The sequence below is a fragment of the Lolium perenne genome, chromosome 4 (assembly GCF_019359855.2).
Source record: "Lolium perenne isolate Kyuss_39 chromosome 4, Kyuss_2.0, whole genome shotgun sequence".
Classification (NCBI taxonomy): Eukaryota; Viridiplantae; Streptophyta; class Magnoliopsida; order Poales; family Poaceae; genus Lolium; species Lolium perenne.
Window position 1 is genome coordinate 36,604,860 of NC_067247.2, and position 22,950 is coordinate 36,627,809.

Consider the following 22,950-nt stretch of genomic DNA (forward strand, 5'->3'; position numbering starts at 1 on the left):
GTAGGACAAACGATGTGCCTGAGATCAACAATTAATAGGTGATGCCACGTGATTTTCACGTGTCTCCACCCGCCAAGCCATGTCTTACCGCACCCCGAGCATGGTGTCCATCCACACGTTTGTTGTTAACCCGCTAATTCTAGCACTCGTACGAATGTCAACACCGTGTAAATAGTTTTTCTTAAGAGGAGGCATGCCTCACCAAACCAAGTTTTATTGATGAACATGTTATTTGAATTTGTTTCCCGCTAATTTAGCTCTAAATTTCATTATGGATTCACCCTAATTCTAGAAGAAACGCGTAAAAGGCGAACCGAGAGCACCCTGGAAATATTCTCCCATTTCATTTTCCAGAATTCGAGTGAGTTGGTAGGAGTCGCCTTCTCCATTAGGTTCACATATTTCCTTTTGCGTTTCTTCGGGTTATGCCCATATTTTACGCAATTTCCTATGTTGTAACAAACAAATTCACTTTTTACCAACACATTCACATAATAACACTAGGAAAACTCAATGTTGATCATAAGACGTGTGAAAAAAAATTCACAAAATCAGCACAAGTCCACTGCACTCGTGGAAGAATCAGGCAAGAATCAAAGGTAGCTGAGAGGATCGGAGGGGAAGTATAACCATGTGTCGCCTACCACTCCTCCAAAGTCCAAACCCAGGAAATTCCATAGAAAAAATGTAGTCAAGTATCCGCGGCCCCACATGGCAGCGACGCGACCCACCTTCCCAATCCTGGTTCCTCAGTGGTCAGTGTCCTGCCCACACATTTGGGTAGGTGCAGGACAGCGACGCCGGCGACCGTGCACCCGTCCCACAGCTCGCTCCCTGGACCACTCTCACAAACGCCGAACGACTGCCAACCAGAACCCGGGCCCCACCGCGCAGCGACCCGTGGACCGCGTGCATCGAGCGAGCGCGCGTGGTTGGTGGAGTCAGTCAGATCTCCTATAAACCCAGTCGGCACCACCCGCGCAACCTCCCCACCACGACGGCCGGACGCCATTAGAGCAGCTGGAGGAAGATGAAGGTGATCGAGAAGATCCAGGAGGCGGCGGCGAATGGCCGGACGGCCTTCTCCTTCGAGTACTTCCCGCCCAAGACGGAGGAGGGGGTCGAGAACCTCTTCGAGCGGATGGACCGCATGGTGGCGCACGGCCCCAACTTCTGCGACATCACCTGGGGCGCAGGGGGATCCACCGCCGACGTCACCCTCGACATCGCCAACCGCATGCAGAACATGGTACGCCTCTGTCGGCCTGCGTCTGTCCGTCTGTCAGCTGCTCGCGCTCGCCCGCGCTCGATCTGATCTGCGATCCGTTTTGGCGCGCCTTCGGTTCCGCGAGATGTGCTGGGCTTGGTTTGCTTGGATGGTAGCTGGCCCTGGTTTAGTTCGATCTGGCGCGAATTTAGGCGCAATGCGAGGTTTAGTAATCCGAGCAACCATATGGGGATGTGTTCAGACAGTTCAGTTTTGAGGTGATCAGAATTGCGCTTAATTGCGTCGACTGTTGCTCGAGTTGGGTGTGATGCTTCGGTGTTACACCGAAATACTTAACTAGTGTAGATTGCTCTTCCTTAGAATTTAAGCTAGATGGGCACATTTGAGGCAAACAACTGATTTAGGACAGACCTGGTGTGGAATAGGAGTTAATCTGCTCCCATGTGCTTTCGTCAGTTGATTGGCGTGAATGCTGCTCATGTTCGAGATGCAATCACGGGTTCAAGACCAATTTAAGCTCTGCCCTGCATAATTATGCTTGTGGTGCTTAATTTAGTGCCTGAACAAAGCTTTAAGCTCTGAAATGGACAAATATGGTAGTGTTTCGTTGGGAGGGGAATTTTTTATGGGCAAAGCCACATTGAGTTCACCCATTCTGATACCCGGTGATTGTTCTCGGTAGGGGTTTGTGTTTTCTGAATTATAGCTCTGCTAGCCTGGTGGTCATATGCAAAAGTGTTCAAATGTGGAATATCATGCCGAATAGGAGCTCTACATACAAGACTGGACACCTGAATAATTATCTGCGATGAGTCATTTTGATAGGATTTCCTATCAAGGTTTCATCCCATTGTGGTCTGAATTTCGGATTCGTAGGATCCATCATGTGCTTGCATGAGGATGTGTTCATTGTTGGGGGTTTGAGTTTCTCTTTTATCTAGGGGTAGGGGATTGTGCAATTATTTAAGGGTTTTAAGAATGTTACTCCATGGAAAGCAGCGCTTGGTTTTTTGTGAAAACAAATAGCTGGTATCACACACAGTTGATGCTAATTTTTAGTATGAACATTCTTTCAGGATGCCGTTATATTGCTCTAGGTAGTTTCAAACTGATGCCTGAGGCTTCTTGCAATTTCAATGTTTCTAGACATTGCTCCCATTAATATCGTAGGGACTTCTAAAATATATTTGTGCTACTTTGCAGGTATGCGTGGAAACAATGATGCATTTGACATGCACCAACATGCCAGTAGAGAAGATCGATAGTGCCTTGGATGCCATTAAGTCCAATGGGATTCAAAATGTTTTGGCACTTAGAGGAGACCCTCCACATGGTCAGGACAAATTTGTTCAAGTTGCTGGAGGATTTTCCTGCGCACTAGATCTGGTAAATACATCTTACTTTTCTTAATGATTTCATTTAAGTCAATGTGCATGATGATAAGCTGATTGCTGATGCTGTTATTTTGGATACATATGATCGCAAATAAACCTATCTAAGTCTTGATAGGAATGCCTTCTTATTCAACCTTGCCTTTGTTTTCCTGTTACAGGTGCAGCACATTAGAGCCAAGTATGGTGATTACTTTGGCATAACTGTCGCTGGCTATCCAGGTGAGCAAAACATTTTTTCTCTGTACTGTCGGTAGATGCTTTCAACCTTATAAATTATATGTTTTCTAATATATTCTTCAAATGTCAGAGGCACACCCTGAGGTAATACTAGGCGAGGAAGGGGCGACCGAGGAGGCATATAGCAACGATCTTGCTTATTTGAAGAGAAAGGTTCTCCTTGATCTTGATATTGGTTTCTTAAGTTCGAAATGAAAACTATGCATTATTACTTTTGTTGATTGATCACCTGGGCATCGTCTTGAAGAAATCATTTTCATTAATAATGTGACCTGCTGCATCCTGATGTACTTGTTGAGCATAATATTTCAATTTGCCAGCTTCATTCTCAGTCTGCATTTTCTCTACAGGTTGATGCTGGTGCTGACCTTATAGTTACACAGCTTTTCTATGACACCGATATGTTTCTCAAGTTTGTGAATGACTGCCGTCAAATTGGCATAACTTGCCCCATCGTTCCTGGCATAATGCCAATAAATAACTACAAAGGTTTCATCCGAATGACTGGATTCTGCAAAACTAAGGTATGGTCTGTTGCTAGCTTGCTATAGCTCCATAGCGAGTAGGAAGGTGTATTGTATCTTGTCCATCTCACTCTTTGATGTACCTGTGCACCCATCCTCCAAACACACCGCAAATGTTCATGAAATATTTTGAATAATAATGTGTTAATTATAGTCATCCATCCTGCAAACAATCAACTTCAGGAGGAAAAGTTCATATTTCAGGGAATACTAGCCTTGCCATCTTCATTTTAATTTCTGGTTTCCTTGCCACACTTTGTATATTCATGTGGACATAAGTTCAAATCTAAAATGTTTGGTGTGCTATATTTATTTTGCTTCAATGGTCTCCATTTCTTTTGAATATTTTTGTATGACCATTTGCATCATATTTGGGAAGAGATGCATGGGCGCATCGCACCCGAAGGGGCAGATTGCTTCTGATAACCTCTTTCATGGAGATAACTCCAAAAAACATTGAACCTTGCATACACAATATGTGGAATTTGATATATTTTCATTTACTGAATTTCAGAATGTTGTTTCTCACAGAATGCCATTTTAAATGTAACAACAGATACCAGCTGAGATTACTGCTGCCTTGGAACCTATTAAAGACAATGAGGAGGCTGTCAAAGCATATGGAATCCACCTTGGAACTGAGATGTGCAAGAAAATTTTAGCTACTGGGATTAATACTTTGCACCTTTACACACTAAACATGGAAAAAACTGCTTTAGCAATTTTGATGGTAATCTCCATGTCTTACTATATTTAATTTTTTGTTCTGACATGTTGCTAACGACTAAAATTTCTCCAGAATCTTGGGTTAATAGAGGAGTCCAAGCTCTCAAGAACATTACCTTGGAGGCCTCCAACCAATGTTTTCCGTGTCAAAGAGGATGTTCGCCCTATTTTCTGGTAGTTATCGTAAATGTTTTATTTTTTCTAGCTCTTTGTATTAGTGCTACACATACTCAGTCAGCCTTATCCTTACGGAAACTGAGCAGGGCTAACAGACCAAAGAGTTACATTTCAAGGACCATAGGTTGGGATCAGTACCCACATGGTCGGTGGGGTGATTCCCGGAACCCATCATATGGAGCACTTACTGACTACCAGGTAATTTCATATCTTTTTGTTCAAGTCAATAATGATGATGTTCTCAACAATTGAGTTAGAAGTGAAAATTTTGTACAGAGACTGCGTGTCGCGTACAAAATTTTCATAATACTCTAAAATGGCTAGGTATTAAGCTTTTGGCTGATCATTTAGAATTACTGTGAATAGTATACTGTGCCTTACAGAACGAAATTGAGTTAGAAGTGAACATTTAAGAAATATCCAGAGATATTGCTTCAGCAGAAAATACTACTCCCTCCGATCCATAATAAGCCACGACACTTATTATGGATCAGATGGAGTATTATGGTTCTCCAACAGTGTTTTCTTGATGGGCTGTGTTTTTAAGTTCCAGGGCCACTATCTGCCAATGCAACGTAATTCAGTTGATGGCCATTGTCTACTCTCTGTTTCCAAGATTACTAGAATAGTGGAGCTGCTTTTTGTGAACTTGATTTCATGAAATTGTAGTTGTATAATCTATTTGTTCGTTCACAGTTCACACGGCCACGTGGGCGTGGTAAGAAGCTCCAAGAGGAATGGGCTGTTCCTGTGAAATCTGTGCAAGACATTAACGAGGTAGCTCTTCAGTTTCATGATATTATCATTGTTCTGCATGTCACAAAAACAATTTCGATGTAACATTGTTTTTGCTAACCTTGTCTTTCTCACTTACAGAGGTTTATGAATTTCTGTCAAGGAAAACTTACAAGCAGCCCATGGTCTGAGCTAGACGGTCTTCAACCAGAGACGAAGATAATTGACGATCAGCTGGTGAAGATTAACTTGAAGGGTTTCCTTACCATCAACAGCCAACCTGCTGTAAATGCAGAGAAATCTGATTCTCCAAGTGTTGGTACGTTAAATATACTTTGTTGCATACTAGGTCTTCCTCTGGTATTATTGGTAGCAAGGTTGCAGTATATGCGTGCATTTTCAGGCATAGCACCCTGTTACAGTGATACTTTGCACACCACTAGTCCATGCATCCTTGAGTCAATGATTTTCTACAGCCCATATGCTATACCAACCTGCTTTTTCTTTGTTCCGTTCTGCAGGATGGGGCGGCCCAGGAGGCTACGTTTACCAGAAAGCCTATGTTGAGTTCTTCTGCGCAAAGGAGAAGCTGGACCAGCTAATCGAGAAGAGCAAGGCGTTCCCTTCTCTTACATACATTGCTGTGAACAAGGAAGGGGAGACATTCTCGAACATCCCAGCGAACGCAGTGAATGCCGTGACATGGGGTGTGTTCCCTGGCAAGGAGATCATCCAGCCCACCGTCGTCGATTCGGCGAGCTTCTTGGTCTGGAAAGACGAGGCGTTCGAGATCTGGTCGAAGGGATGGGCCTGCCTGTTCCCCGAGGGCGACTCGTCTAGGGAGTTGCTAGAGCAGGTACTTCCAATTTCTAATCGCTGTATTTGTGTTAGTGAACGTTCAAAGGAACCTTTAGCTAATGCTTGCGCTATAAACATTTCTGTTAAAAAATACTTGTTAGAATAGAGAAATACCTTTCAGCTAATTACTAGCAACAATCGGTTCGGTCCACCACACATGAGCCTGAACTCTCGTCTAATCATTTCAATCCACATCTACTTAAATTTCAGTAACATTCAGGATACACTGATATTTCTGAAATGCTGCAAGGATGATGTCGATACCATTCTGAGCGATAATTAGTACATCCTAAGCATTGACATGTTTCCTTGCTCTTGCACTCGCAGGTTCAAAAGAGCTACTACTTGGTCAGCCTAGTGGACAACGATTACGTCCAGGGGGACCTCTTCGCTGCGTTCAAGGAGATCTGATACCGATGATACCTGACAAATCTTCCAGTCTCTTGTTCGCTTGCTAGATTCATCAATACAATTGCTTGCTGCATCCACGACCACGGGTCCGATCACACTCGAGAGCTGCTCATTGGCCCACCTTGCTAGTCCTTCCATCTAGTCTGATTTCTCGTGATTTGTATCGATTTATGAAACCGCCCAATATCAATAAGAATTTGAGTTCCTGTGTTATCCTCGCCCTGCCTGGCTTATTACATTTTCCCTGTTCAAGTTTATCGCAACAGAAGCTCAGTTCGCTGCTGAACTTGTAACTGTTCCTGTGGTTATGGTCTAATGGAGTAGTTGACATGACAACTACTCCCTCTATCCTAAAATAAGTGATTCATTTTTTAGATATGTTTTTTAGACATGGATGTATCTGTAACTAAAAAGTACAGATACAAACATCCGTTTTTAAACAAAACTGAGACACCCAATGGGATGGAGGTAGATTTTCGGCAACAAGAGTTTCTCGAGCAACCTCCTTTCTGACCTTGGCGAGCAGGGTCACCGGCGTGCAATGGAGATGGATCCCAGGCACTTGATTGTTTTTCTTCTTTTTGTGCTGGAATGCAGCTTCTAGGCCTTCCTCGACCCTTCTCTGTTCGAAAAAAAGTTAACAAAAGAGAAGTTCGGTTTACTGCTCGGATTGTATCTGCACTTGTGCACGGTTTTGCTTTGCAGAAAATGAAGGCATTGCATGGTAACCATTTTAGGATCAATCATAGGCAACCGTGAAAATGCTTAAGATACCAGCACTGAAGAAATGGCGTTGACACACAATGAACATTTCATAGCGAACACCGTTTTGCCGGACTTCGAAGTAGTGATGTGGTAAGAGCAACTCTAACATAGTGATGTGGTAAGAGCAACTCTAACATACTGAAAAAGGGGCCAAAACCGAAAAATTCCGGCGGATTCAGGCAAAAATATGCTCAGAGCCCAAATTCGCGGAACGCCCGTAAACAGAGTTCGGGGGCCCGAGAAAATCGACGGCCGCCCCGTATTTATACAAGGCGCGGGGCGAGTTGGGTTCCAAAACACTACTCCCCCACCACCGCTCCGCCGCATCTCCGTTCTACCTCCGGCGTGGAATTATGTCGCCGTTTTCGGCTCTATCGGTCCACCGCCACCACCCCTCCCACTGCAATGGCACGCGCAAGACGGGCCGGTAGGGGAGGAAGCCAAATCGGCAGCGGGAAGTCGCGACCGCGTCCGCCGGGTGTGCGGTCGGAGACGGACCGCGCGAGGCGGACCCGCTCCGACGGAGCTTGGAAACGGGCGGCACGCAAGTGGTTGCATAGGTTCGCGCGCCGGCCGGCACGCGAGGAGGCGCGGGAAGGGGAAGCCGAGGCACCCCCCGCGTAGCGACGACAACGACGGGCTGCCTCTCACCTGCGGGAGGCGGAGGCAGAGCCGTTCGAGGTGGCCGCGCTCATCGTCGCATAGGCGTCGCCGGCGCCTCCGTCGTAAGAACAACCTCGGTGACAATTCCGAGGCTAATTTCGATGTTTAACAGCGGAGTAGGGTTAGCGAAGTATTTTGGGTAGTATTTGTAAATTATCTTCGAATGTAGCTAGCTAGGGGAGTAGGGTTAGTGAAGTATTTGTTGAATGTAGATGGGCTGCAGCCCAATAAGGCAGCCCATGTGGTCTACAATTCCTGAAATCTCAAGGCCCATCACGTTGGCAGCTTGGGACAGCCTTGGGGGACAAAGTTTAGTCCCACATTGCTAGTTGGGAGAGAGTTGGAGTGGTATATAAGGGCTGCTGTTCTAGTCATTCCAAGTGAGTGAGAATAGAAAGAGCCCTCGCGCACTCCTCCTCCTCCGTCCGCCCGTCTCGGCTCGGCACGGCACGTCACGTCACGCACGCACGTCGCGTTTCGTGACTCGAGTTCGAGTTCGAGACACACTCAAGGAAGCCTAAATTTTTGCTTGGTGCACCAACTGTGTTGGGTACGTGTCGGTATGCATGTGCATGCTCGCCGCGTGTCCCTGGTTTCCTACGAGTGTCAACGCGGGCGGGTCGGCTTCCTTCCAGGCTATACAAGGAGACCGATCAGATCTGGAAACAGTGCTCTTAGATCTCTCTCTCTCGTGAAGTTCCTTTTGCTGTGCTACTCTCTAGTCTTCCCCATCCCGGCGACTGCGTGCACAACCGTCCGGGAGAGCAGGCCTCCGAAACTCCGTCCGTTGAGATCCTGCACCGGGAGACGGGCGATAAGGTTTTTGGGGAGCGTCTCGGCGCGACTGCTCGCTGCTGTTCGTGTTCATCTTTGCCGGTCCGTCTGCTTCATCAACGACTACGACTACACCATGGGCGACATCAACAACTCCCATGGTGGTGGTGGTGCTACTGCTGGTGCGACCTTCCCGATCGCGATGTACGTGATTTCCCTCTCCTACCTTGCACTGCTACTTATTCCATGTTTAGATCTGATGCATGTGCTTAGTCTGATGTGTATGGTTAAGTATGCTTGTGCATCTGTAATGTTGCTTTCGGTAATTAAACTCACACGGAAATTGCCTAATAATCCAACAATCCAAAAACCTTATATGCTTAGGCAATTTTTACCGTCTGGTTTTGCTGTTGCGCTCAAACCGAGCCCGTTTACGGGTTCTCATTTCAAGAGATGGCAGAATAAGACCCTCTTGTGGCTCACTTCTATGGGCGTGCACCGAGTTGCGGAAGGTACTCCCAGAGGTCTGCTTACTCCTTACGAGGATAAAGCGTTCGGGGATGCCACCGTAATCTTTGTGGGTGCCGTCCTAAGTGTGCTTGGAGACAAGTTGGTTGATTCTTATCTGCACATCCGAAATGAGAAGGAACTGTGGGATGCACTGGATGCTAAGTTTGGTGCTGCCGATGCCGGAGGTGAACTGTATGCTATGGAGCAGTTCAATGACTACAAAATGGTTGAGAACCGATCTGTAGTAGAACAGGCTCATGAGATACAGATCATGGCAAAGTAACTTGAGCTCCTCAAGTGTGTGCTACCGGACAAGTTTGTCGCGGGATGCATTGTAGCTAAGCTTCCCCCTTCATGGAGGAACTTTGCCACTTCTCTGAAACATCAGAGGCATGAGTTCTCTGTTGAGAATATCATGGGCTCTCTGGATGTTGAGGAGAAGGCGAGGGCAAAAGACAAACACACTGGAGGAACCGATGGACGTTCTGCTGCCAATATGGTACAGAAAAATGCCCACAAGTCCAAGGGAAAGAACAAGGGAGTCTCCCAGACTACCAACTTCAAGAAGAAGGGGAAAACGGAGAAGAAAGATCCTTGCTGGGTGTGTGGCGAGATAGGCCATCGGGCTAATCGTTGTCCACAACGCAAAGGAAAGAAAGGTCAGGCTGGACAGAACTCAAATTCTGTCAGCATGATCATTGGCAACACAGAGGAAGGAACTACAGGGTATGGTAATATGTTACCTACCGTTCTTTCGTGTGTTTCAGCCCACAGAATGATGGGTTGATACAGGTGCCAATGTTCATGTGTGTGCTGACATCTCCATGTTTACCTCTTATCAGGCCCGAGGTTCCTCAGTAATGATGGGGAATGGGTTACATGCTACTGTTCGTGGTGTTGGCACGGTGTTGCGGTCAGAAACCCACCGGCGAGCAACGACGGGCAACACAGGAGAGCCGGGAACAACTTAGGGCTGCGGCTGACCCTGGTCCCTCCGAGCGACGGCCCGCAAAGAGTCCGGCACGCACGTCCGATGCTGGTGCAAGGGCGTGCCACCTGACCTATACCTGGTCAGGAAGGTGATGGAGATGCCTCGCTTAGTTTCCTGCATGGCATACACGTAAACATTAAATACGAGCCTCGATCGGCTCTCAGGTTATCCTGTGAATCGGCTCAAAGAGCCGATCCACCCATGATTCGCACGAGGTGTACGAATATATGGTTGTCCTGCTTGATCAAGATAAAGCTAAAACGATCTACGACGATTTAGGGTTTTCACCGCATAATCGGAACGTCCTACTCACGATTGGGCCTCGCGGCCGCGCACAGTGATCGTAAGCCGATCCTAGACAAGGCCTAAAAACCAACACGAGGTTGATCCTCGGAACATCCTGTCTAGGGCTAGCAAACTACACCCTACACGCCGTTGGATCCTCCAACCCTTTGTAAGGCCTAACTATTGCAGATATTAAACTAATCCTTGAAGAACAAGGAGCAACCGTAACGGATCGGATCTACTAAATAATGATCAAGCGGGGTGCCGCCCCTACACCTAAGATAGGTGTAAGGGCGGCTAGATGTATAAGGGTTGCACTACGACAGCATATGATACGAAGAACAATGCTAACCCTAACACATCTAAGATAACTACGTTGCTCGCCATCAAAAAGGCTTCAGTACGAGCAACGCATGAACAACAAATAAGCTTGTACTGCCTAGATCGCAATCTAGGCAGCATGATGCTTACCCGGAAGAAACCCTTGAGACGAAGGAGTTGGCGGTGCGCCTAGATTGATTTGTGGTGAACGTTGGTTGTTGTTTATTTCATAAACCCTAGATACATATTTATAGTCCGTAGACTTTCTAGCGTGGGAATAATCCCAACCGTGTACGAGACAAATTCTAACTAACCGACACGTAATCTACTATATTACAGATACACGGGCAAACTAGCCCAAACTTTGCATATAAGGCCGATTCATGTATATTCTTCCATGTATAATCTTCAAGCCCATCTTGATCGCGGCCCACCTCTGACTCGGTCAAATTCTGGTGATAACACATGCCCCCCGAGCCGAATCTGTCAGGTAACTGCAGATATCGGCTCTGTAGTTTAGCCAAGGCATCGTATTTGTACGTCGGCTCCGGTAGGACCAATGTTGATTTTTCCTAACTCATCAGCCGACGTAAAACCGCTGCCCAGTAGATCGATGTTGAACATAAGCAGAACATGTGGTGAGGATAATTTTGGCCGATTGCTGGAATCGGCCTCCATATTGATCGAAGCTCTCAATGAAGGTCTTGTAATGTTCCTTCATAGATCTTTGGGGCCGATCCCAAGGATCGGCCTCGCCACGTTTGCTCATCGGTTTGTTCTTGCTACACGGTCAGGCCAGTGGATAAGACCAGCCTAACCCTGCCCTTCGTCACGTCGATGCGCTCGCAGTCGTCCAAATTGATACCTGAGAGTGGCTCTTGGCCTGCTGTTTCCCAAGCGTTCATGCCAGCCATTGAAATCTCGGCTGAGTCATCGGCCTGGACGACCTCTACCTCATCCCCATCCCACTGTATTACGCATTGGTGCATCGTGGAGGGAATGCAACAGTTGGCGTGGATCCAATCTCTTCCTAGCAGAACAGCATAGGTGCTCTTGCTATCGACGATGAAGAACGTCGTAGGGATAGTTTTCCTTCCTACGGTCAGATCCACGTTCAGAACACCTTGTGCGTCAGACGCTTGGCCGTTGAAATCGCTCAATGTTACGTTGGTCTTGATCAGATCCGAGCTAGAGCGTCCCAACCGACGTAGCATAGAGTATGGCATAATGTTGACTGCCGCTCCGGTGTCCACCAGCATCTTATTGACAGGCCTCCCATCGATATAACCTCGCAAGTACAGGGCCTTCAGATGTCTGTAGCTTCTTTCTCGTGGCTTCTCAAAGATAACCGGTCGTGGGCCACAGTCAAGTTGTGCCACAGGTGCCTCGTCTAATCCTAGAGCACTGAACTCCGAAGGAAGGATGAACACCATGTTTGTGCCAGCCGATGTTTCATCATCGGCTTTCCTTTGCTTGGGGTGCCACACCATTTTTTGTGGTCGACCCTCTTCGTCCAGGGTTCGCTGGACCTTCGCGGCCAGATCGGGCCGCGCTTTCCTTAGCGTGTGCAGGTATAACCTTTCAGCTTCCTCCAAGCCGCGCAGTCGTTGAACCCTACGCTTTTGGGAACGGCTGAGTCCATCAGGGCACCACCTTGGCCGGTGGTACCTGTCTTCTTCTTTTTCTTCATCGTCGTCTTCCAAATCCTCGAGATCTTCCACCCGAGGGGACTCAGCGTGCTTGTTCCGAAGTGGGAGAGGCCCTAGACGTTTGAATACGGACACGTTAGCTGCATCCTTCCTCTTTTGCTTGCATTCTGGGCAGTTGCCGATTGTAGGTAATTGGCTCATTCCTGAATCCCAGCAGTGTCTGAAGAAGGGGCAGTCCCAGTGCCTATCCTTGTCGTCTTGCTCTCTCGATTTTTCCTTGGCACGGCGCTCGTATTTCTCCTCATCGCGATCATGCCGACGATGTCTCCTGGCGTCCCTAGCCAGACGGTCTCTATCATCATCATCGCTGGATCGTCGGCGTTGGCTATATTGACTCACGTACTTATTGAGGAGGTGATCAGAGAGAGGTCGTTGATATCTCACATTCCTTACTTCTCCCTCTGTGATGTAGCGCTTGCCATCGTGACGGAGCCGATCGCGTGGAGCGGCCTCCTCTGTGTCCTTGCTACGAGAGCAGCTGCCCTCGTCTCCATCCTTGCCAGAGTGGTGTCCAGACCCTACCATGTTGATGCTGAACGAGGATCCTGGCTGGCAACCTTCAGGGTAAGTGCACCCCACCATGTTAACGGCGGGGAAGGGGTGGGTGTCGACCTTCATGGCGTACTGGTTAAAAATCAGACGTCCTTGTTCTATCGCCATTTGGATCTGCTGACGCCACACCCTGCAGTCGTTGGTGGCATGGGAGAGCGAGTTATGCCATTTGCAGTATGGCTTTCCGTTCAGCTCCTGTACCGTGGGGATTTTGAGGCCTTCGGGTATCTTCAACTGCTTCTCCTTGAGTAAGAGGTCGAAGATTTGCTCAGTTTTAGTCACGTCAAAATCAAACCCTCTGGGCGGACCTGGTGGCTTAACCCATTTGCAGGACACGGGGGTTGCCCCCCGAGTCCATTCAGCCACTGCTACCTCTTGATCTCCCGCAGAACCTTCGTCTTCATCTACCTCAACCAGGACTACCGCACGCTTGAATTTGTCTTGGTACAAGTCCGGGTGGCGCTGTTCATATGCCGACAGTTTCTGAACCATGTGCGCCAGTGAAGGGTAGTCTGCTTGGGAGGCCATGTCCTTGATTGGTGATGCAAGGCCCACCACTGCCAACTCGACTGCTTCTTTTTCAGTCACACGAGCCGAATAACATCGGTTCCTTAGATTTCTGAAGCGCTGGACGTACTCTGCCACGGTTTCTCCACGCTTCTGACGTATCTGAGCTAGATCGGCAATGCCGGCCTCGGAAGCTTCTGAGTGAAACTGCATGTGGAACTGTTCTTCCAACTGCTTCCAAGTCCGGATCGAGTCTGGTGGCAATGAAGTATACCACCCGAAAGCCGATCCCGTGAGGGACTGTGCGAAGAACCTCACGCGTAGCGGATCCGATGCTGAGGCCGTTCCTAGCTGTGCCAAATATCGGCTCACATGCTCGATGGAGCTGGAACCATCTGATCCACTAAATTTGGAGAAATCAGGGAGCCGATATTTGGGTGGTAGCGGGACCAATTCGTACTCATCGGGGTACGGCTTGGAATAGCCGATTGTCCTCCTTTTCGGCACCATGCCGAACTGGTCTCTCAGTATAGTACTGATTTGATCCGCGGTGCTGGCTGCAGGAGTCGAACTCTGAATATTCACCGGGGTGGCGTACTTAGCCAGCCATGCTTGCTTTTCCAGCTCTGAGCCAACTGCAGGAGCTGAGCTCTGGAGGTTCGTCGGAGTGGCGTACTTAGCTAGCCACGTCTGCTTCTCAAGATCTATTGCTGACGTTCCTCCTGCTTTTCCAGAAGTCCCTGCTGTCGCGGCCTGGTTTGTGAGTGCCCAGTTACCGCAGTCTGGCACGTATGTGCACATGTATCCGTGAGGGATCTCCTTAGGCGCCTCATGCAAGAACTGGCAGTCACTAGGGTCACCACCGATCTTGTAGACGATGAATGCCGGTGAATTCGGCACTTCTGGTGCTGCCAACGCAAATGGCAGCAGTGGACGGGACTGGAGTGGCATCTCTCCCTGGTATGTCCCGAGAGCTGGTCCTGACGGAGAGTACTGGTGCCTCATGATCTCCTGGATCACCCGAAGAGCGACACGCTCCAAAGTGTTCACCAGGTTCTCAGAGTGGCGGTGCAGCGAGTGAGCCACCATGTAGTTAATCTCCTGACGCAGGGACCTGGTGCGTTCTTCTGACGGGGCGGACAGGTCTATCCCATCTAGCGCACCATCAGGCGAGAACCCCTTCCACCTGATGCCATGTGAACGGGTTCTGTGAAAAGAGCCGATGAGGTCGGCCTCGAGGATAGCTTTGACCTCGTCATACTTCTTCTTGAGCTCGTCGGTCAGATCCTCGTACGTGACTGGGGTGCCGTCCGCCATCTCGGATGTAGATGGCGATGTGGTTGATGTCGAAGATTGTCCCACCGGGCGTGCCAGAATGTGTTGCGGTCAGAAACCCACCGGCGAGCAACGACGGGCAACACAGGAGAGCCGGGAACAACTTAGGGCTGCGGCTGGCCCTGGTCCCTCCGAGCGACGGCCCGCAAAGAGTCCGGCACGCACGTCCGATGCTGGTGCAAGGGCGTGCCACCTGACCTATACCTGGTCAGGAAGGTGATGGAGATGCCTCGCTTAGTTTCCTGCATGGCATACACGTAAACATTAAATACGAGCCTCGATCGGCTCTCAGGTTATCCTGTGAATCGGCTCAAAGAGCCGATCCACCCATGATTTGCACGAGGTGTACGAATATATGGTGGTCCTGCTTGATCAAGATAAAGCTAAAACGATCTATGACGATTTAGGGTTTTCACCGCATAATCGGAACGTCCTACTCACGATTGGGCCTCGCGGCCGCGCACGGTGATCGTAAGCCGATCCTAGACAAGGCCTAAAAACCAACACGAGGTTGATCCTCGGAACATCCTGTCTAGGGCTAGCAAACTACACCCTACACGCCGCTGGATCCTCCAACCCTTTGTAAGGCCTAACTATTGCAGATATTAAACTAATCCTTGAAGAACAAGGAGCAACCGTAACGGATCGGATCTACTAAATAATGATCAAGCGGGGTGCCGCCCCTACACCTAAGATAGGTGTAAGGGTGGCTAGATGTATAAGGGTTGCACTACGACAACATATGATACGAAGAACAATGCTAACCCTAACACATCTAAGATAACTACGTTGCTCGCCATCAAAAAGGCTTCAGTACGAGCAACGCATGAACAACAAATAAGCTTGTACTGCCTAGATCGCAAGATGCGATCTAGGCAGCATGATGCTTACCCGGAAGAAACCCTCGAGACGAAGGAGTTGGCGATGCGCCTAGATTGATTTGTGGTGAACGTTGGTTGTTGTTTATTTCATAAACCCTAGATACATATTTATAGTCCGTAGACTTTCTAACGTGGGAATAATCCCAACCGTGTACGAGACAAATTCTAACTAACCGACACGTAATCTACTATATTACAGATACACGGGCAAACTAGCCCAAACTTTGCATATAAGGCCGATTCATGTATATTCTTCCATGTATAATCTTCAAGCCCATCTTGATCGCGGCCCACCTCTGACTCGGTCAAATTCTGGTGATAACACACGGTAGATCTGAAGTTTACTTCGGGAAAGATCGTGCAACTGAGGAACGTGCTGCATGTCCCTTCTATCAAGAAGAATCTCGTTAGCGGCTCCCGTCTTATGAAAGATGGGTTTAAGTTGGTGTTTGAGTCCACTAAAGTTGTACTGTCCAAGTATGGAACTTTTGTTGGAAAGGGATATGAATGTGAGGGAATGTTTCGCTTCTCTCTAGAAGACTTCTGTGATAATGTTGTGAACCATGTAAGCACTAGTGTTAATGAAACTAATGTTTGGCATTCACGAATTTGTCATGTTAATTTCGGTTGTATGACGCGGCTTGCTGATATGAGTTTAATTCCGAAATTCACCATTGTCAAAGGCTCTAAGTGCCATGCTTGTGTGCAAGCAAAGCAGCCTCGCAAGCCTCACAAGCCTGCGAAGGAAAGAAACTTGGCACCACTAGAGCTCGTGCATTCAGATCTATGTGAGATGAATGGTGAGTTGACAAAAGGTGGAAAGAAATATTTCATGACTTTGATTGATGATTCCACTAGATACTGTTATGTGTATCTACTGAAAACTAAAGATGAGGCTCTTGATTTCTTTAAAATCTATAAGGCTCAAGTTGAGAATCAACTTGAAAGAAAGATAAAAAGGGTTCGGTCCGATCGTGGTGGAGAGTACTTTTCTAATGAGTTCAATTTATTCTGTGCGGAACATGGTATAGTCCATGAGAGGACGCCTCCCAATTCCCCACAATCCAATGGGATTGCGGAAAGGAAAAACCGTACTCTAACAGATTTGGTTAACGCCATGTTAGATGTTTCGGGTTTATCCAAGGAATGGTGGGGGGAGGCTATATTGACTTCGTGTCATGTCCTAAACCGTGTTCCAACCAAGAATAAAGAGATTACCCCTTATGAGGAATGGGAAAAGAAAAGACCAACACTCTCCTACCTACGAACTTGGGGCTGTTTGGCAAAAGTGAATTTGCCAATCACCAAAAAGCGAAAGCTTGGACCAAAAACCGTGGATTGTGTCTTTCTTGGCTATGCTACCCATAGCATTGCTTATAGATTTCTTGTGGTGAAATCTGGAGTGGACGACATGAATGTTGGCACCATCTTTGAATCAAGAGATGCTACATTCTTTGAGGATATATTCCCTATGAGAGATATGCATGGCATGTCTAGTTGGGAATCTGATCCAATACATGAAACTCCTATGGAGTCTGATGAGGAATCTGATGATGAGAGTTCAGATTCTGACGAACATGACAATGAAGCTCCCACAAGGAGTAAGAGACAAAGGACTGCAAAGTCTTTTGGTAATGATTTCATTGTATATCTTGTGGATGATACTCCCACTACCATTTCAGAAGCTCTCGCATCTCCTGATGCGTACTCATCGGAAGGAAGCGGTTCAAAGCGAGATGGATTCCATCTTGGCTAATGGAACGTGGGAGTTATCTGAGCGTCCTTATGGGTGCAAACATGTAGGATGTAAATGGGTATTTAAGAAGAAGCTTAGAGCTGATGGTACTACTGAGAAGTACAAAGCTCGGCTTGTAGCCAAAGGCTATACCCAAAAGGAAGGCGAAGAGTTCTTCGATACTTACTCACCTGTGGCGTGATTAACCACCATTCGAGTACTACTGTCATTGGCTGCCTCACACGGTCTTCTCGTTCATCAAATGGACGTTAAGACGGCTTTCCTAAATGGAGAGTTGGATGAGGAAATTTACATGGAACAACCTGATGGTTTTGTACTACAAGGTCAAGAAAGAAAGGTGTGTAAATTAAAGAAATCTTTGTATGGTCTTAAACAAGCACCCAAACAATGGCATGAGAAGTTTGAAAGAACTTTGACATCTGTGGGCTTTGTTGTTAATGAAGCCGACAAATGTGTGTACTACCGCCATGGTGGGGGTGAGGGAGTTGTCCTATGCTTGTATGTGGATGACATACTAATTTTTGGGACAAGTCTCAAAGTGATTGAGGAGGTAAAAACCTTCTTATCTCAATGTTTCGAGATGAAAGATCTTGGAGAAGCTGATGTTATACTGAACATCAAGCTTTTGAGAGATGAGAATAATGGGATTACACTTGTGCAATCTCATTATGTTGAGAAGGTGTTGAGCAGATTTGGCTATGATGATTGCAAATCTTCTCTCACACCTTATGATCCGAGTGTCTTGCTTCGAAAGAATGAAAAGGCAACTAGAGATCAATTGAGATACTCTCAAATCATTGGTTCACTCATGTATTTAGCTTGCGCTACGAGGCCTGATATCTCGTTTGCTGTGTGCAAACTTAGCCGGTTTGTGGCCAACCCGGGAGATGATCATTGGCATGCTCTTGAGAGAGTGATGCGCTATCTAAAGGGAACCATGAGTTATGGAATTCATTATACCGGGTATCCAAGAGGACTTGAAGGGTATAGTGATTCCAATTGGATTTCTGATGCTAAAATCAAAGCCACAAGTGGATATGTTTTCACTCTTGGTGGTGGCGCTGTTTCCTGGAAGTCTTGCAAGCAGACCATCTTAACGAGGTCAACTATGGAAGCAGAACTCACAGCATTAGATACAGCTATTGTCGAAGCGGAATGGCTTCGTGAGCTCTTGATGGACTTGCCTATGGTTGAAAAACCAATACCGGCCATCCTCATGAACTGTGATAATCAAACTGTGATTGTCAAAGTGAAAAGTTCTAAGGATAATATGAAAAGTTCCAAACATGTCAAGAGGAGACTGAAGTCTGTCAGAAAACTGAGAAACTCCGGAGTGATAGCATTGGATTATGTCCAAAGTGCTAAAAATCTGGCAGATCCTTTCACAAAAGGACTATCAAGAAATATGATAGACCTTGCATCGAGGGAGATGGGTTTGAGACCCACCTGAGTTGCCGAGGGGGTAACCCAACCTATGTAATCGGAAATTCCGTGAAGTAGGACCTGGGAAAACAAACCGGAGCAACTGAGTTGAGAGAAAATTTAATACTCCCACTCCGCTGCAGATGCAATTCTCTCATAGCTACTGTAAGGCAGGTTGACAATGTCTTAATGTGTTCTGAGCGGCTCTTGATGAGCGAAGACGCCGTCCTACAGGACGATCTTTTGAAGAACACACCTATATGAGCGACACTACTGGTCATAGTGTGGGAGATTTGGGTGAATCTCTAGTAAGCTCATGAAAGGCCAAGGAGTATGACTTATAAGCTCCACCCGAGGGGAAGGCTAAGGTAGCCTAGTACCGTGCCGGCATTGAGCGAAACTTGCTGCACAAAGACTGACAATTCAAGGCATAGTTCATTGTTTAGTTGTAGTCAAGCGTAGCACCTTGCCTAAGTGGAAGTTCAACTTAACAGTCTCCACCGAAGTGCAGGTATATTAAACAGTGAATGAAACTAATGTGTCATTTCATGTGCATGTGAGATCTGGTGGGGGATTGTTGAATGTAGATGGGCTGCAGCCCAATAAGGCAACCCATGTGGTCTACAATTCCTGAAATCTCAAGGCCCATCACGTTGGCAGCTTGGGACAGCCTTGGGGGACAAAGTTTAGTCCCACATTGCTAGTTGGGAGAGAGTTGGAGTGATATATAAGGGCTGCTGTTCTAGTCATTCCAAGTGAGTGAGAATAGAAAGAGCCCTCGTGCACTCCTCCTCCTCCGCCCGCCCGTCTCGGCTCGGCACGGCACGGCACGTCACGACACGTCACGCACGCACGTCGCGTTTCGTGACTCGAGTTCGAGTTCGAGACACACTCAAGGAAGCCTAAATTTTTGCTTGGTGCACCAACTGTGTTGGGTACGTGTCGGCCTGCATGTGCATGCTCGCCGCGTGTCCCTGGCTTCCTATGCGTGTCAACGCGGGCGGGTCGGCTTCCTTCCAGGCTATACAAGGAGACCGATCAGATCTGAAAACAGTGCTCTTAGATCTCTCTCTCTCTCTCGTGAAGTTCCTTTTGCTGTGCTACTCTCTAGTTTTCCCCATCCCGGCGACTGTGTGCACAGCCGTCCGGAAGAGCAGACCTCCGAAACTCCGTCCGTTGAGATCCTGCACCGGGAGACGGGCGATAAGGTTTTTGGGGAGCGTCTCGGCGCGACTGCTCGCTGCTGTTCGTGTTCATCTTTGCCGGTCCGTCTGCTTCATCAACGACTACGACTACACCATGGGCGACATCAACAACTCCCATGGTGGTGGTGGTGCTACTGCTGGTGCGATCTTCCCGGTCGCGATGTACGTGATTTCTCTCTCCTACCTTGCACTGCTACTTATTCCATGTTCAGATCTGATGCATGTGCTTAGTCTGATGTGTATGATTAAGTATGCTTGTGCATCTGTAATGTTGCTTTCGGTAATTAAACTCACACGAAAATTGCCTAATAATCCAATAGTATTTTGGGTAGTATTTGTACATTATCTTAGAATGTAGCTCGATCGGAGGAAGATCATCGCAGCAAAATTTCCGTCTTCGATTTCTGCGCGGTGAATAAAAACAGCCACATGTGTGAGGAACAGTCACATGTGTGAGTACTGCCCTACTGATAAGGCTGTCTACAAGACGCGATGATCATTTGATGAGAGGCTCTGACGGTGCCATAGTTTTAGCAAGTTGAAAGTGGTGTGAACAAGAACAAAATTTGGTCGGGTTCCAGTGAAGAGAAGAAAGAGCTACATATGTGTTTGTGACTAGTACAAGGTAAAACGAAAGAATGACCCAGCGGGCCTGATCCCAGCACCGGGCTCTGATGTACAGCAACACGCCCCGGCGCCGGCGCCGCACCACGGCCACGGCTCTCTCCGACACGACGACAGTCTCTCTCCCGTTTCCTATCCTGTATTTACACTGATGATCCGTCCATCCGCGAGCTCGCGGCCGAGAAGTCGCCATTCCACTTCTCTCGATCTCGGTTTGATTCAGGTCTGAGGCTGATCCATCCTCAATTCAGCTCAGAATGGAGCCGGCATGCCGCCGGTGGCACCGGGCTGGCTCCCGCGGAGCCTGGGCGAGGCGAAGAGCGACGAGTAGAGCAGGTCGTCCCCTGGCGGCATGACGTCGAGGCCGCTGTACATGCTCTGGATGTCGTCGTAGCTGAGGTCGACGAAGAGGTCGTTCCTGGCGTTCCCGGCGTGGTCCGGCGCCTCCTTCTTGGGCACCATGAGCGTGGCCATCATCTCCTGGTGCGCGGCCGCCGCGACGGGGCTCTGGAACCCCTGCGCGCCCGCCGCGGCCGCGTGCTGGTGGAACATCATGGGGTCGTTGTCGACGATCTCCGACTCCGGCGTGCGCGCCTCGCCCCAGGAGTGCGAGTGGGAGTGGGACTGCGAGTGCGAGGTGACCATGTTGTCGGAGGCCTCGGCCTCCTCGGCCTTGGGCTCCATTTTCAGGTCCGTTTGGTTCTGCTGCTGCTGCATCTTCTCCCACTCGTTCTTCTTGTTGTAGAGCCGGCACAGCACCCAGTCGTCCAGCTGAAAAATTCAGAGTCACGGATGAGATTCAGAGAACCACTAAATCAATCAAAGCAAGGGAGGATCTTTACGAATCATGTAATAAAGATCTAAAAGAAAGCTTACCCTGAGGGAGCCCTTCTTGGCGCCGGCGGCGCTGGCCCGTCCAGCATCAGCGAGGCGGTACTCATGCATGATCCAGTCGGTCTTAACCCCTTTGGGGGCCTTGCCGGCGTAGAAGACCAGGGCCTTCTTGATCCCCATGGTCCTGCCCCCGCGTGGCGCGACGGGCTTGTCAGCCCCGGTGGCCTTCCAGTAGCCGTTCCCCGCGGCGCGGTTGGGGCGGGAGCCGTTGGGGTACTTGCGGTCGCGGGGCGTGAAGAAGTACCACTCGCGGGTGCCGAAGAGCGCGCGGTCGGGCAGCGCCCAGGGGTCGAAGCGGTAGAGGTCGACGTCGGCGATGATGGGCACGGGCAGGCGCTGGCCGGCGGCCTTGCGGCACAGGTAGTGCTCCACCAGCTCGTCGTCCGTCGGGTGGAACCGGAAGCCTGGGGGCAGGTTCAGGTCCGCCTCCGCGTCCCTGTCGCGCCTGCGCACGGCCATCCCCATGTCTGTATGAATCCTCTGTTGTCGAAAGAAGAGAAAGCTGCTGGCTTTGAGATCGCTCTGCTCGGCAGCGGCTGATGATGGTTCCTGTGTGGTGTTGTGAGTGGTGGTAGTGATGAATGGAGAGGGGAGAGTGGTGTTTGGGGGGATAAATAGAGGAGGTGGGGGAGGTCTGGAAGGTTCGGCGGAGGGGGTGAGTGGAGCTTGGGACGGCGGCTGCGTGGATGGAGTTACTTGGGGAGGAAAAGGGCACGTGTGACGGAGGGTTTCGGGGAAGCTGCGGTGGTGGCAGAGCGGATTGGGGGATGATGAGGTCATGGCCGACTTCAGCTTCGCTTGGGCGGGAGCGGGACGCGTGCGGCGTGCGGTGTGCGGTGCTGCGCTGGTCGGCATGCCGGGCGGAGTAGTATGTGTGTGGCCACCGCGGCGCGCCTCGTTTTTGAGAGGTGAGGGAATACTGTGGATACGTCACTACGTGGCTGCCCTTGGAATCAACACCTGTCTTGTTTTTTTGCTTTGTACTAGTACTAGTAAGTATTTTTCAATGTTTATTACTACCTCCGATTCAAGGAATAAGGCGCCATCGTTTTAAGTGCTTTTCGTTTGATTAAGTATTACTTCAAATATATAAAGATTGTTTGTATAAAATTAACATCATTAGAAAGTGCTTTTCAATACGAATCCAACGATACTAATTACATATAATATAACCAAGATTCGGTTGCTCAATTTTTATGGTCAAAGTTCGTCTTGGAATCCGCGTGCGCCTTATTCCTTGAGACGGAGGTAGTATCACCAAGGAGAAACACCACGTGTGATTGGATAGCTAGGTGTGCAGTTAAGCTCACTCCAGATCAAACCCCGGATTTAATATTGGTGTCTCATCGCAACACATATTTATGAGCATCGTTTCTACACTGTTTTTCGCCACACAAAAAAAAAACTCTAAGTTCCATTTTAAGACATAATATGCTGGTGGACACGACATGTAAGTATCTGATTAG

The 22,950-nt window shown here is 48.5% G+C and overlaps 2 protein-coding genes across 2 annotated transcripts; one reads left to right on the forward strand and one right to left on the reverse strand.

Moving 5' to 3' along the window:
- Positions 1-974: 974 nt before the first annotated feature.
- LOC127292172 (probable methylenetetrahydrofolate reductase (NADH)) lies at positions 975-6,503 on the forward strand. Its single transcript, XM_051321529.2, has 12 exons — positions 975-1,249; positions 2,432-2,614; positions 2,781-2,841; positions 2,930-3,012; positions 3,210-3,383; positions 3,940-4,113; positions 4,183-4,283; positions 4,373-4,484; positions 4,983-5,063; positions 5,163-5,340; positions 5,543-5,877; positions 6,207-6,503. Exons 1-12 carry the CDS (start codon positions 1,031-1,033, stop codon positions 6,288-6,290), a joined length of 1,785 nt encoding a protein of 594 aa, XP_051177489.1. The 5' UTR covers positions 975-1,030; the 3' UTR covers positions 6,291-6,503.
- A 14,013-nt stretch (positions 6,504-20,516) lies between these two features.
- Positions 20,517-22,080, reverse strand: LOC127292173 (NAC domain-containing protein 2). The gene is made up of 2 exons (XM_051321530.2): positions 21,467-22,080; positions 20,517-21,361 (listed from the first exon to the last, which is right to left on the reverse strand). Exons 1-2 carry the CDS (start codon positions 21,947-21,949, stop codon positions 20,843-20,845), a joined length of 1,002 nt encoding a protein of 333 aa, XP_051177490.1. The 5' UTR covers positions 21,950-22,080; the 3' UTR covers positions 20,517-20,842.
- Between the last annotated feature and the right edge of the window lie 870 nt (positions 22,081-22,950).